Below are 16132 nucleotides of genomic sequence, written 5' to 3' on the forward strand. Positions count from 1 at the left end.
TTAAATGAGTTAATGAGTTAATGTTTATAAAGTACTTAGAACAGTACCTAGCACGGTAACAAGTAACAAGCACTCAATAAATGTAAGCTATTATTCCTACTACCACTGCTCCTGCTGGCACTGGGGAAGCCTCTGGTGACTCCTGCCATAAGGTGCCAAAGCGACAGACAGGAGTTCTGTTATAAGGTAAGGGACAATGTCCTCCTTTTGTAATATGATATCAAAGGGGTCACACAGCAGTACAGCGCATGCCCAGTGCTTTCTGAAATTACCAGTAAAAGAGTTCTTTGCATTTTTCACTTGCAGCCTTCCCTCCTCACACCAAAGGACTGAGACTTGAGTCCAGGAGCACCCAGGCTAGAAGACACATGAGTGACAGACACCACGCGATCTCCCCCCCTTGGAGCAGGGCTTTGTTACAGGGTCAAGTGGGTCCAGCCTGGCTTCCACTCCCGTAGGATGAGCTCTTCCCAGGAGAATCCTTCGATCCTCGCCTATATTTCCTTCTGGAGCCACCCACTTCTCAATCCCTCCAAAAGAAGCATTTAAATCTGATCCTTTAAAAGAAGGAGACCAGCTGTATTGTTAAATTATTTGTAAGTAAAAAGCAAACATAAACTGTAAAAACACGCTAAATTCAAGACTAAAGAATAGTTCTGATATGGACTTTTAATTTATCTTTGATGATAAAGTACCTGTCCATAGTCTTAACATTGGGACAGGCAGAGGAAAGTCAAATTTTGAACATGATGCCATTTATATTAGCATAAAAAAATCCAATACATGGAACAGAATCGAGAGCCCAGAAATAAACCCACACATATAAGGACAATTAACTTACGACAAAATAGCAAAGAACATACAGTGGAGAAAGGACAGTCTCTTCAATAAATTGTGTTGGGAAAACTGGACAGCCACATGCAAAAGAATGAAACCAGACCACTATCTTACACTAGGCACAAAAATTAACTCAAAATGGATTGAAGACTTCAATGTAAGACCTGATACCATAAAATTCTTAGAAGAAAACACAAGCAGTATGTTCTTTGACATCAGCCTTAGCAATATTTATTTGGATCTGTCTCCTCAAACAAGGGCAACAAAAGGAAAAATAAACAAATTGGAGCTAATCAAACTAAAAAATCCTTTACACAGCACAAGAAACCATCAAAAAAAAAAAAAAAAGGAAAAGGCAACCTACTGAATAGGACAAGATATTTATAAATGATATGTCCAACAATGGGTTAACATCCAAAATATATAAAGAACTCACACAACTCAACAGCAAAAAAACAAACCATCCAATTAAAAATGGGCAGACAAACTATTTACAATAGACAAGACATGGAAGCAACCTTAATGTCCACTGACAGTTGAATGGATAAAGAAGATGTGGTATACATATACAACAGAATACTACTCAGCTCTAAGAAAAGAATGAAATAATGCCATTTACACCAACATGGATGGACCTAGAGGATATCATACTAAGTGAAGTAAGTCAGACAAAGACAAATACCATATGATATCACTTATATGTACAATCTAAGAAAATTATATAAATGAACTTATTTACAAAACAGAAATAGACCTAGACATAGAAAACAAACTTATGGTTATCAAAGGGGAAAGGGTGTAGGGGAGGGATAAGTTAGGAGTTTGGGATTAGCAGATACAAACTACTATATATAAAAGAGATAAGCAACAAGGTCCTACTGTATAGCACAAGGAAACATATTCAATATCCTGTAATAAACCATAGTGGAAAAGAATCTGAAAAAGAATATATATGTGTACACACACACACACACACATGTATGTATGTATAACTGAATCACTTTGCTGTATACCAGAAACTAACACAACATTGTAAATCAACTATACTTCAATTTTTAAAAAATGGGCAGACAAACCGAATGGACCTTTTTCCAAAGAAGACATGCAGATGGCCAACAGACATATGAAAAGATGCTCAACATCACTAATCATCAGGGAAATGCAAATCAAAACCACAATGAGCTATCACCTTATACCTGTCAGAATGGCTACAATCAAAAAGACAACAAATAACAGCTGCTGGCAAGGATGTGGAGAAAAAGGAACGCTTGTGCACTCTTGGTGGGAATGTAAATTGGTGCAGCCACTATGGAAGATGGTATAGAAGTTCCTCAAAAAACTAAAAATAGAACTACCATATGATCCAGCAATTCCACTTCTGGGTATATATCCAAAGAGAACAAAAACACTAATTTGAAAAGACACATTCACCACAATATTCATAACAGCATTATTCACAATAGCCAAGGTATGGCAGCAACCTAAGTGTCCATCAACAGATGAATAGATAAAGAAGATGTGATACTGAGATAGACGATAGATAGATAGATATACACAATGGAATACTACTCAGCCATAAAAACGAAGGAAATTTTGCCATTTGCAACAACATGGATGGACCTGTAGGGTATCATGCTTAGTGAAATAAGTCAGACAGAGAAAAACAGATACTGTATGTTATCACTTACACGTGGAATCTAAAAAATAAAACAAACTAGTGAACATAACAGAAAAGAAACAGACTGGTATATAAAGAATAAACTGCTGGTTACCAGTGGGGAGAGGGAAAAGGGGGAGGGGCAAGACAGGGGTAACGAATTAAGAGGTACAAACTACTATGTATAAAATAAATAAGCTACAAGGGAATATAGCACAGTGAATATAGCCAATGTTTTACGACTATAAAAGGAGTGTAATCTATAAAACTTTTGTATCACTATGTTGTATACCTGAAACTAATATAATACTGTAAAACAACTATACCTCAATTTTTTTAAAGATATATGCACCCCTATGTTCACTGCAGCATTACTTACAATAGCCAAAATATGGAAACAACCTAAGTGTCCATCAATGGATGAATGAATCAAGAAGATGTAATACATGTATACAATGGAATACTACCCAGCCACAAAAAAGAATGAGATGTTGTCATTTGTGACAACATGGATAAACCCTGAGGGTTTTATGCTAACTAAAATAAGTCAGAAGGAAAAAGACAAATACTGTATTATTTCACTCATATGCAGAATATTAAAAAAAAAACCCACAAATGGAGAAATAAAACACATCAAAAACAAACTCATAGATACAGAGAACAGATAGGTGGTCACCAAAGGGGAAGTGGGCTAGGGAGTGAAGAGGGTCAATTGTATGGTGACAGATGGTAACTGGACTTTTGGGGTGAATCACTTTGTAATGTATACAGATGTTGAATTGTACTGTTGTACACCTGAAACTTATATAATTTTTTTAAATCCAATACATAGGAACCCAGCAATTCCACTCCTGGGTATATATCAAAAAAAACAAAAACACTAATTTGAGAAGATACATGCACTCCAATGTTCATAGCAGCATCATCAAGCAATGTGGATGGACTTGGAGGGCATTATGGTAAGTGACATAAGTCAGACAGAGGAAGACAAATACTATATCACTTATATGTGGAATCTAAAAAATACAACAAACTAGTGAATAAAACAAAAAACAAGCAGACTCATAGATATAGAAAACAAACTAGTGGTTACCAGTGGGGAGAGGGAAGGGGGAGGGGCAATGTACGGGTAGGGAATTTTTAAAAGGGGTTACTATGGTATTATATGAAATCATGTGTGTGAAACTCTTGAAAATTGTAAAGCGCTATAGAATTTAAAGAATCCTTCATTCAATTAAAAAAAATCCAATACATAAGAATAAATCTAGTAAAAGATGTACAAGATCTACCCAGAAAATCAAGAAACATTACTAGGAAAAATGAAAGACCTATATAAATGGAGAAATATGCCATAGTCCTAGATACAAAGATTCAATATTACAAAGATATTTGTTCTCCCCCAATCGATCTACAGATTTTACTTACTTCCAGTCAAAATCTCAGAAATTTTTTTGTGTAAACTGACAAGATGATTCTATTTTTCTATGAAATGCAAAGGGTCAAGAATAGCCAAGACAATCTTGAAGAAGAAAAACAGTTGATAGATTTACACCATTTTACCAGATGGCAAAACTTACTATAAAATTATAGCAATTAAGGCCGCATGGTATTAGCACAAACTTTTGTCAATTAAAGCATAGAGTGGGGAGCTTCCGGGAAGATGGCGGAAGAGTAAGACGCGGAGACCACCTTCCTCCCCACAGATACACCAGAAATACATCTACACGTGGAACAACTCCTACAGAACACCTACTGAACGCTGGCAGAAGACCTCAGACCTCCCAAAAGGCAAGAAACCCCCCAGGTACCTGGGTAGGGCAAAAAAAAAAAAAATAATAAACAGACAAAAAGATAGGGACGGGACCCGCACCAGCGGCAGGGAGCTGTGAAGGAGGAAAGGTTACCACACAGTAGAAGGCCCTTGGCGGGCGGAGACTGCGGGTGGCGGAGGGGGAAAGCTTCGGAGCCGCGGAGGAGAGCACAGCAACAGGGGTGCGGAGGGCAAAGCGGCGAGATTCCCGCACAAAGCATCAGGGCCGACCGGCACCCACCAGTCCGAGAGGCTTGTCTGCTCACCCGCCAGGGCGGGCGGGGCTGGTTGCTGAGGCTTGGGCTTCGGTCGGAGCTCAGGGAGAGGACTGGGGTTGGTGGCGTGAACACAGCCTGCAGGGGGTTAGTGCGCCACGGTTAGCCGGGAGGGAGTCCAGGAAAAGCCTGGACCTACCGAAGAGGCAAGAGACTTTTTCTTCCCTCTTTGTTTCCTGGTGCGCGAGGGGAGGGGATTAAGAGCGCTGCTTAAAGGAGCTCCACAGACGGGCGCGAGCCGCGGCTAAAAGCGCGGACCCCAGAGACGGGCATGAGCAGCTAAGGCTGCTGCTGCCGCCACCAAGAAGCCTGTGTGCGAGCACAGGTCACTATCCACACCCCCATTCCTGGGAGCCTGTGCCGCCCGCCACTGTCAGGGTCCCGGGATCCAGGGACAACTCCTCCGGGAGAACGCACGACGCACCTCAGGCTGGTGCAACGTCACTCCGGCCTCCGCCACCGCATGCTCGCCCCGCACTCCGTGCCCCTCCCTCCCCCCGGCCTGAGTGAGCCAGAGCCCCCGCATCAGCGGCTCCTTTAACCCCGTTCTGTCTGAGCGAAGAACAGACGCCCTCAGGCGACCTACACGCAGAGGCGGGGCCGAATCCAAAGCTGAGCCCCTGGGAGCTGTGTGAACAAGGAAGAGAAAGGGAAATCTCTCCCAGCAGCCTCAGAAGCAGCGGATTAAATCTCCACCATCAACTTGATGTACCTGCATCTGTGGAATAGCTGAATACACAAACGAATCATCCCAAATTATGGAGCCGTGTGGATGAAAAGCTCTTGGTGCTGCAGCCAGGAGTCAGTGCTGTGCCTCTGAGGTGGGAGAGCCAACTTCAGGACTCTGGTCCACAAGAGACCTCCCAGCTCCACATAATATCAAATGACAAACATCTCCCAGAGATCTCCATCTCAACACCAGCACCCAGCTTCACTCAACGACCAGCAAGCTACAGTGCTGGACACGCTATGCCAAACAACTAGCAAGACAGGAACACGACCCCACCCATTAGCAGAGAGGCTGCCTAAAATCATAATAAGGTCACAGACACCCCAAAACACACCACCAGACACGTTCCTGCCCAACAGAAAGACAAGATCCAGTCTCATCCACCAGAAGACAGACATCAGTCCCCTCCACCAGGAAGCCTACACAACCCACTGAACAAACCTTAGCCACTGGGGGCAGACACCAAAACAACGGTAAATACAAACCTAGAGCCTGCAAAAAGGAGACCACAAACACAGTAAGCTAAGCAAAATGAGAAGACAGAGAAGCACACAGTAGATGAAGGAGCAATGTAAAAACACACCAGGACCAAACAAATGAAGAAGAAATAGGCAGTCTACCTGAAAAAGAATTCAGAATAATGATAGTAAAGATGATACAAAATCTTGGAAATAGAATAGACAAGATGCAAGAAATATTTAACAAGGACCTAGAAGAGCTTAAGATGAAACAAACAACGATGAACAACACAATAAATGAAATTAAAACTACTCTAGATGGGACCAGTAGCAGAATAACTAAGGCAAAAGAACGGATAAGTGACCTGGAAGATAAAATAGTGAAAATAACTACTGCAGAGCAGAATAAAGAAAAAGGAATGAAAAGAACTGAGGACAGTCTCAGAGACCTCTGGGACAACATTAAATGCACCAACATTCGAATTATTGGGGTTCCAGAAGAAGAAGAGAAAAAAGAAAGGGACTGAGAAAATATTTGAAGAGATTATAGTTGAAAACTTCCCTAATATGGGAAAGGAAGTAGTTAATCAAGTCCAGAAAGCACAGAGAGTCCCATACAGGATAAATCCAAGGAGAAACACGCCAAGACACATATTAATCAAACTGTCAAAAATTAAATACAAAGAAAACATATTAAAAGCAGCAAGGGAAAAACAACAAATATCACACAAGGGAATCCCCATAAGGTTAACAGCTGATCTTTCAGCAGAAACTCTGCAAGCTAGAAGGGACTGGCAGGACATATTTAAAGTGATGAAGGAGAAAAACCTGCAACCAAGATTACTCTACCCAGCAAGGATCTCATTCAGATTTGATGGAGAAATTAAAACCTTTACAGACAAGCAAAATCTGAGAGAGTTCAGCACCACCAAACCAGCTTTACGACAACTGCTAAAGGAACTTCTCTAGGCAAGAAACACAAGAGAAGGAAAAGACCTACTATAACGAACCCAAAACAATTAAGAAAATGGGAATAGGAACATACATATCGATAATTACCTTAAATGTAAATGGACTAAATGCTCCCACCAAAAGACACAGTTTGGCTGAATGGATACAAAAACATGACGCATATATGTGCTGTCTACAAGAGACCCACTTCAGACCTAGAGACACATACAGACTGAAAGTAAGGGGATGGAAAAAGATATTTCATGCAAATGGAAACCAAAAGAAAGCTGGAGTAGCAATTCTCATATCAGACAAAATAGACTTTAAAATAAAGACTATCAGAAGAGACAGAGAAGGACACTACATAATGATCAAAAGATCAATCCACGAAGAAGATATAACAATTGTAAATATTTATGCACCCAACATAGGAGCACCTCAATACATAAGGCAAATACTAACAGCCATAAAAGGGGAAATCAACACTAACACATTCATAGTAGGGGACTTTAACACCCCACTTTCACCAATGGACAGATCATCCAAAATGAAAATAGATGAGGAAACACAAGCTTTAAATGATACATTAAACAAGATGGACTTAATTGATATTTATAGGACATTCCATCCAAAAACAACAGAATACACATTTTTCTCAAGTGCTCATGGAACATTCTCCAGGATAGATCATATCTTGGGTCACAAATCAAGCCTTGGTAAATTTAAGAAAATTGAAATCAAGTATCTTTTCCGACCACAACGCTATGAGACTAGATATCAATTACAGGAAAAGATCTGTAAAAAATACAAACACATGGAGGCTAAATAATACACTACTTAATAACGAAGTGATCACTGAAGAAAACAAAGAGGAAATCAAAAAATACCTAGAAACAAATGACAATGGAGACATGACGACCCAAAATCTATGGGATGCAGCAAAAGCAGTTCTAAGAGGGAAGTTTATAGCAATACAATCCTACCTTAAGAAACAGGAAACATCTCGAATAAACAACCTAACCTTGCACCTAAAGCAATTAGAGAAAGAAGAACAAAAAAAAACCAAAGTTAGCAGAAGGAAAGAAATCATAAAAATCAGATCAGAAATAAATGAAAAAGAAATGAAGGAAACAATAGCAAAGATCAATAAAACTAAAAGGTGGTTCTTCGAGAAGATAAACAAAATTGATAAACTATTAGCCAGACTCATCAAGAAAAAAAGGGAGAAGACTCAAATCAATAGAATTAGAAATGAAAAAGGAGAAGTAACAACTGACATTGCAGAAATACAAAGGATCATGAGAGATTACTACGAGCAACTCTATGCCAATAAAATGGACAACCTGGAAGAAATGGACAAATTCTTAGAAATGCACAACCTGCCAAGACTGAATCAGGAAGAAATAGAAAACATGAACAGACCAATCACAAGCACTGAAATTGAAACTGTGATTAAAAGTCTTCTAACAAACAAAAGCCCAGGACCAGATGGCTTCACAGGCGAATTCTATCAAATGTTTAGAGAAGAGCTAACACCTATCCTTCTCAAATGCTTCCAAAATATAGCAGAGGGAGGAACACTCCCAAACTCATTCTACAAGGCCACCACCATCACCCTGATACCAAAACCAGACAAGGATGTCACAAAGAAAGAAAACTACAGGCCAATATCACTGATGAACATAGATGCAAAAATCCTCAACAAAATACTACCAAACAGAATCCAACAGCACATTAAATGGATCATACACCATGATCAAGTGGGATTTATTCCAGGAATGCAAGGATTTTTCAAAATACGCAAGTCAATCAACGTGATACACCATATTAACAAATTGAAGGAGAAAAACCATATGATCATCTCAATAGATGCAGAGAAAGCTTTCAACAAAATTCAACACCAATTTATGATAAAAACCCTGCAGAAAGTAGGCATAGAGGGAACTTTCCTCAACATAATAAAGGCCATATATGACAAACCCACAGCCAACATCATCCTCAATGGTGAAAAACTGAAAGCATTTCCACTAAGATCAGGAACAAGACAAGGTTGCCCACTCTCAACACTCTTATTCAACATAGCTTTGGAAGCTTTAGCCACAGCAATCAGAGAAGAAAAGGAAATAAAAGGAATCCAAATCGGAAAAGAAGAAGTAAAGCTGTCACTGTTTGCAGATGACATGATACTATACACAGAGAATCCTAAAGATGCTACCAGAAAACTACTAGAGCTAATCAATGAATTTGGTAAAGTAGCAGGATACAGAATTAATGCACACAAATCTCTGGCATTCCTATACACTAATGATGAAAAATCTGAAAGTGAAATCAAGAAAACACTCCCATTTACCAGTGCAACAAAGAGAATAAAATATCTAGGAATAAACCTACCTAAGGAGACAAAAGACCTGTATGCAGAAAATTATAAGACACTGATGAAAGAAATTAAAGATGATACAAACAGATGGAGAGATGTACGATGTTCTTGGATTGGAAGAATCAACATTGTGAAAATGACTCTACTACCCAAAGCAATCTACAGATTCAATGCAATCCCTATCAAACTACCACTGGCATTTTTCACAGAACTAGAACAAAAAATTTCACAATTTGTATGGAAACACAAAAGACCCCGAATAGCCAAAGCAATCTTGAGAATGAAAAACGGAGCTGTAGGAATCAGGCCCCCTGACTTCAGACTATACTACAAAGCTACAGTAATCAATACAGTATGGTACTGGAACAAAAACAGAAATATAGATCAATGGAACAGGTTAGAAAGCCCAGAGATAAACCCACGCACATATGGTCACCTTATCTTTGATAAAGGAGGCAGGAATGTACAGTGGAGAAAGGACAGCCTCTTCAATAAGTTGTGCTGGGAAAACTGGACAGGTACATGTAAAAGTATAAGCTTAGATCACTCCCTAACACCATACACAAAAATAAGCTCAAAGTGGATTAAAGACCTATATGTAAGGCCAGAAACTATCAAACTCTTAGAGGAAAACATAGGCAGAACACTCTATGACATAAATCACAGCGAGATCCTTTTTGACCCACCTCCTAGAGAAATGGAAAGAAAAACAAAATAAACAAATGGGACCTAATGAAACTTCAAAGCTTTTGCACAGCAAAGGAAACCATAAACAAGACCAAAAGACAACCCTCAGAATGGGAGAAAATATTTGCAAATGAAGCAACTGACAAAGGATTAATCTCCAAAATTTATAAGCAGCTCATGCAGCTCAATAAGAAAAAAACAAACAACCCAATCCAAAAATGGGCAGAAGACCTAAACAGACATTTCTCCAAAGAAGATATGCAGACTGCCAACAAACACATGAAAGAATGCTCAACATCATTAATCATTAGAGAAATGCAAATCAAAACTACAATGAGATATCATCTCACACCAGTCAGAATGGCCATCATCAAAAAATCTACAAACAATAAATGCTGGAGAGGGTGTGGAGAAAAGGGAACCCTCTTGCATTGTTGGTGGGAATGTAAATTGATACAGCCACTGTGGAGAACAGTATGGAGGTTCCTTAGAAAACTACAAATAGAACTACCATATGACCCAGCAATTCCACTACTGGGCATATACCCTGAGAAAACCATAATTCAAAAAGACTCATGTACCAAAATGTTCATTGCAGCTCTATTTACAATAGGCCGGAGATGGAAAGAACCTAAGTGTCCATCATCGGATGAATGGATAAAGAAGATGTGGCACATATATTCAATGGAATATTACTCAGCCATAAAAAGAAACGACATTGAGGTATTTGTAATGAGGTGGATAGACCTAGAGTCTGTCAGAGTGAAGTAAGTCAGAAAGAGAAAGACAAATACCGTATGCTAACACATATATATGCAATTTAAGAAAAAAAATAATGTCATGAAGAACCTAGGGGTAAGACAGGAATAAAGACAGAGACCTACTAGAGAATGGACGTGAGGATATGGGGAAGGGGAAGGGTGAGCTGTGACAAAGCGAGAGAGAGGCATGGACATATATACACTACCAAACGTAAGGTAGATAGCTAGTGGGAAACAGCCGCATAGCACAGGGAGATCAGCTCGGTGCTTTGTGACCGCCTGGAGGGGTGGGATAGGGAGGGTGGGAGGGAGGGAGACGCAAGAGGGAAGAGATGTGGGAACATATGTATATGTATAACTGATTCACTTTGTTATAAAGCAGAAACGATTGTAAAGCAATTATACTCCAATAAAGATGTAAAAAGAAAAAAAGCATAAAGATACACAAATAGACCAACAAAACAAAGAGAGTTGAGAAACAGACCCACACATGTACAGTCCTCTAGTTAGGATAATGATAGCACTGCAGGACAGAGGAGAAAGGAATCTTTTCAACATGGTGCTAGATCAGGAATTTCCTAGCAGTCCTGTGATTAGGACTCCACACTCTCACTGTGGAGGGCCAGAGTTTGATCTCTGGTCGGGGAACTAAGATCCCGCATGTCCCACGCCATGGCCAAATAAATAAATAAATAATAACTAAAAAATGGTGCTAGATCATCTGGGTATCCACATGGAAAAAAATTAACGGGGGCTTCCCTGGTGGCGCAGTGGTTGAGAATCCGCCTGCCAGTGCATGGGACACAGACTCAATCCCTGGTCAGGGAAGATCCCACATGCCGCGGAGCAACTAAGCCTGTGCGCCACTACTGAGCCTGCGCTCTAGAGCCCGCGAGCCACAACTACTGAGCCCACACGCCACAACTACTGAAGCCTGCGTGCCTAGAGCCTGTGCTCTGCAACAAGAGAAGTCACTGCAATGAGAAGCCCCCGCACTGCAACAAAGTGTAGACCCCACTCACCACAACTAGAGAAAGCCCGTGTGCAGCAACGGAGACCCAATACAGCCAAAAATAAATAAATAAATAAAATTAAAACAAACAAACAAATTAACACTGACCCCTATCTCACACTCGTCACAATCCTAAATTCTCGAAGGAGTGTAGACATATTTTGGAAAAGCAAAACACTGAAACTTCCAGAGGATAACTTAGAATATCGTCATGCCCTTGAGGCCAGGGGATGACTTCTAAAGCAGGACACGAAAAGCACAAATCATAAAGGGAACAACTGATGAATTGGATTTCATTAAGAACTTCTGTTCATTAAGACACCGTTAAGAGAGTGAGGGCAAGCCACACAGTGGGAGAAGAAATATGCAGTACATACATTCAACAAAGGACTCGTGTTCAGAATATATAAAGAATTCCACAAATCAATAAGAAAAATGAAACACAATTTTAAAAGGGAGAGAGAGGAGCAAAAGATTTGTAAAAGGCACTTCTTTAAAGAGAATACACACATGGCTCCAAAAAAATATTTTAAAAGGACTTAGTGTCATCAGTCATCAGAGAAATGCAAATTAAAACTACAGTAGGGTACTACTGGGGTCCTGGTAAAGTTCTATTTCATAGGTGGTGGTTTCATAAGAAAAACTTCACTGAGTTGTATATAAGGATTTGTGCACGCCTCTCTGTATATTATACTTCAATAAAAATTTTTCCTTAAAAAAAGTGAGATTTTAGAAATATATCAACCAAATGCAACGCGTGGATCCTGTTTGGACCTTGCTTCACACGAGCCAACCATTAAAAAAGAATATGTGAGACAGCTGGGGGAATTTGAAGACTAACTGCATATTTGATGATAATTAAGGGATTACTAAGTTTTTTAGGTATGATGATGGCATTGTGGCAATGTTTTCAAAAAGAGTTCTTATCTTTTAGCGCTACATAGTGAAGTATAAATACATATATTATAAATAAAATAATAGCTTGGATTTACTTCAAAATAATCAGAAGAGGGAGGATGGATGAAATGGGAATCTCTGTACTGTTCTAGCTTTGTGTATGTTTAAAATCTTGCATAATAAAACCTTTTTTTTTTTTAAAGCTGTGGCATAGCCAAGGTTTTATGCTTTGGGGCTATATATGACTCCTCTTTTCTACCCCTCTGCAACCTAACCAAGTAATATTATGTAGTGACGATGGAAACCAGAAACATTGAACCCTTAGGCTACAGGGACCTCAGAAGTCATCTAGGCCATTTCCTCATTACCAAGCAGAGTATCTGAAACAGGAGAACCCACACCACATCTGCTGCAGAGACTAGCATAGGAGACATAGTGTGACTACTCTCAGAGAAGCAGTTAAAAAAGAAACTTTCCAGGGACCTGGATGTGGCAGAGCAATCATTTACCCACATTCTTCAGGGCACATGCCAATGTGAGGTCTCTAAGCAGCCTGGCTGCCCTCCCTACAAAAGTAAACTCTCAACAGGAGCTCTGGTAGCCTCCCTGAGCTGGCCCTTCCTGTCCTACCACTGGATGCTATGCATATGCTGTCTGACCTCATCTCAGTTAGATATCTATCTTCCTTTGCCAGCTGACCTGGCTGGAGCTGTTAAAGGAATAAAGCAATGAAGTATGAATTCCTGTATAAATCAAGGCTGGTTCTTCCTTATTCCACGATCCTAGACGAGTACAGGCTTACACAGTTTAGAAACCCTCACTAGATAGATACAAGTAGTTGCAAAAACAAGCTGGATGAGGCCTCCTGACTTAATGTGTCTCCCAAGAAGCCCTCTAGGTTTGGCGCTTTCCCGCTTTGAAAGAAAATTAAACTCATTGATTCCTTCTGGCCCTCATTCACTATTTTAAGATGAAGTCGTTTAAATGGATAAACAAATCTCCAGGTTACACCTAGTTTTAGTGTGCTATCCCTTCTATGCAAAACGCTGCATTTCAACAAGGACTTATTGGAGAAATGAACTGTATCTTTGATAAGGAGCTTTCAGGCACTCTCAGTGGTAGCTTCTGGAGGGAGGAAAACCTTTTACTGGCCCTCACATACTCACTTATCTACCACTAATTAGGCCAATGAGATGATGAGGGCTTCAAAGGTGAGGGACCATGTTTTCATGTACACAAAAAGGGCAAAGTTGAAAAATCAATTTATAGGACTTGTTTATTTCTTCTTTTGGCCCCTTTAAACAAAGGGGACTTTTCAGACTGATACCAGTTCTGAAGCCTGTGCACCCAGCTCTCCCACACACCAGCTATGTGACCTCAAGTTTTCTGTACCTCAGTTTATCAACTGTAAAATGGGGGTAATAATAGTACATACCTCATAAGGTTGGTGAGAAGGCTAAAATAGTACAATGCATGTAAAGCACTTAAAACAAAGGCTGGTTAGTATTAACTCTTCGTATTGTTTGATTATGACGGAAGCCCTGCCATGGACATGTGCCATCACAGGAAAGAAAGGATAAGAATGGAAAGAGTGGACACTAGGAAACAAAAGGAAACGAGCGGTGTTGTTGAAACTCTGTGGCTAAACCTTACAAACACACCTATTTCTAGCTATTTTTATAATATATGTCAGTAATTCAGGAATAGAGAAAAAGATACTCCGAGATAAAGGGTCAGAGGTGTATAGCAAGAAAGTGGACATCCTTGTATTTCAGATATGTATATAGAAAGGGTACTCTTAAGTGAAGATACAAACCCCATTAGTATTAAAGGGACTGCAAGTCCTGTGGGTCTTGATTTAGCCAAGGACCGCTTCACAAGCCACAAAAAGAAGCTAAGAGCTACTGTTTTGCTCTTTTGTTGTCAACGACTGGCATTCACGAGTTCATTAAGCTTTTTTATCTTATTTATTTTTTGGCTGCGTTGGGTCATCGTTGCTGCAAGCAGGCTTTCTCTAGTTGCGACGGGCTCCTCTTCGCTGCGGTGCACGGGCTTCTCATTGCAGTGGCTTCTCTCCTTGCAGAGCACGGGCTCTAGGCGAGCGGGCTTCAGTAGGTCCGAGGCATGTGGGATCTTCCCGCTGCAGGAATCGAACCCGTGTCCCCTGCCTTGGCAGGCAGATTCTTAACCACTGTGCCACCAGGGAAGTCCCTCTTTCTTTTTTTTTTTTTTTTTTTAATTTAGGCTACTATGTCACATTTGCATATACATTTAGTATTATTTAGTAAAGAGCACAATTTTGAAATAAAATTAATTGAATAAATGCAGGGACCCTTTAAACAGTTTTCTTTTCAACTTTATGAATAATCACCTACTACAGTCTTTAACATTTTTAATTTTTAAAAGTCTAGTCATTAGACCATTACCTCTATATGGGCTGTGTATACATAATCAGAACACATATTTTCTCATAATAATTAGCATTTGTTTGTTAACAATCATAATTGTGTTTTCCCATTATTATTTACTATTATCATAGTGCCAGAGGGATGAACCACATATAGGAACCTGAGAAGAAGGAAGACTGCCCAAAGGGCCTGCTGTCCACTGTCCACGGACTCTAGGGGCTATTAATTATTTATCTACTTTTCAAAGTTAATAAATAGGAATGTCTTTTTGCCCTTTATTCCCCAGATGAATTTAACCAAATGAGAGATGGGTGTGTGTGTGCGCGCAGCATCTACAGTCTGAGAATATAAGAGGTGCAGGTAATGGCAAAGAAGGAGATGTTTAAAAAGCAAATAGGGCTTCCCTGGTGGCACAGTGGTTGAGGGTCCGCCTGCCGATGCAGGGGACACGGGTTCGTGCCCCGGTCCGGGAGGGTCCCACATGCCGCGGAGCCGCTGAGCCTGCGCGCCCGGAGCCTGTGCTCTGCAACGGGAGAGGTTACAACAGTGAGAGGCCCACGTACCGCAAAAAAAAAAAAAAAAGCAAATATATTTAATGTCATCAACTATACACAACACTGCTTCCTCTGGCATTTTTTATTATGATTAATTTTCATGAATAGTTTGATTGGTTTTGAGTGTGCTTTTAAGAACATGAGTGCTTTAAAAACATGATACTTATTAATACCAAAAAAAGCAAAATCCAAATAACCCTTATTGACACTTAAAAAATACTTACATATGGGCTTCCCTGGTGGTGCAGTGGTTGGGAGTCCGCCTGCCGATGCAGGGGACGCGGGTTCATGCCCCGGTCCGGGAAGATCCCACATGCCGCGGAGCGGCTGGGCCCGTGAGCCATGGCTGCTGGGCCTGCGCGTCCGGAGCCTGTGCTCCGCAGCGGGAGAGGCCACAGTGGTGAGAGGCCCGCGTACTGCAGGAAAAAAAAAAAAAAAAAACCTTACATATAGTTAGAAAATGCAAACCCTGCAGAAAAGTATCAAATGGAAAAATAGGAACCTCCCTCCTCAACCACCCAAGTCCTTCCACCCAAAGGTAAACCACTGTCTTATGCTCCTCTATCCTACCAGAAAAAAATGTATGTGTATATATTCATTTATTTACCCAAATGAATTACATTATGCATACTTCCGTTATAGGCATCTTTTACTTTATATTTCTTGATACTACTTCCACAACACCACATGGTGATGACCCCATTCTTTTTGCTCCTAC

The 16132-nt window shown here is 40.3% G+C and overlaps 1 protein-coding gene across 3 annotated transcripts in view; it reads right to left on the reverse strand.

Annotated features, from left to right (window-relative positions):
• Positions 1–16132, reverse strand: part of CNIH3 (cornichon family AMPA receptor auxiliary protein 3) — a 281351-nt gene that overhangs the window by 260508 nt on the left and 4711 nt on the right. For all 3 annotated transcript variants that reach the window (XM_067729649.1, XM_067729647.1, XM_067729648.1), the window contains one exon: positions 15639–15830. In XM_067729649.1, the coding sequence (XP_067585750.1) occupies positions 15639–15758 (120 nt within the window). In that variant the 5' untranslated portion in view covers positions 15759–15830. The remainder of the gene's footprint in view (positions 1–15638; positions 15831–16132) is intronic.

Source organism: Pseudorca crassidens, chromosome 2 (genome assembly GCF_039906515.1).
Source record: "Pseudorca crassidens isolate mPseCra1 chromosome 2, mPseCra1.hap1, whole genome shotgun sequence".
Lineage (NCBI taxonomy): Eukaryota > Metazoa > Chordata > Mammalia > Artiodactyla > Delphinidae > Pseudorca > Pseudorca crassidens.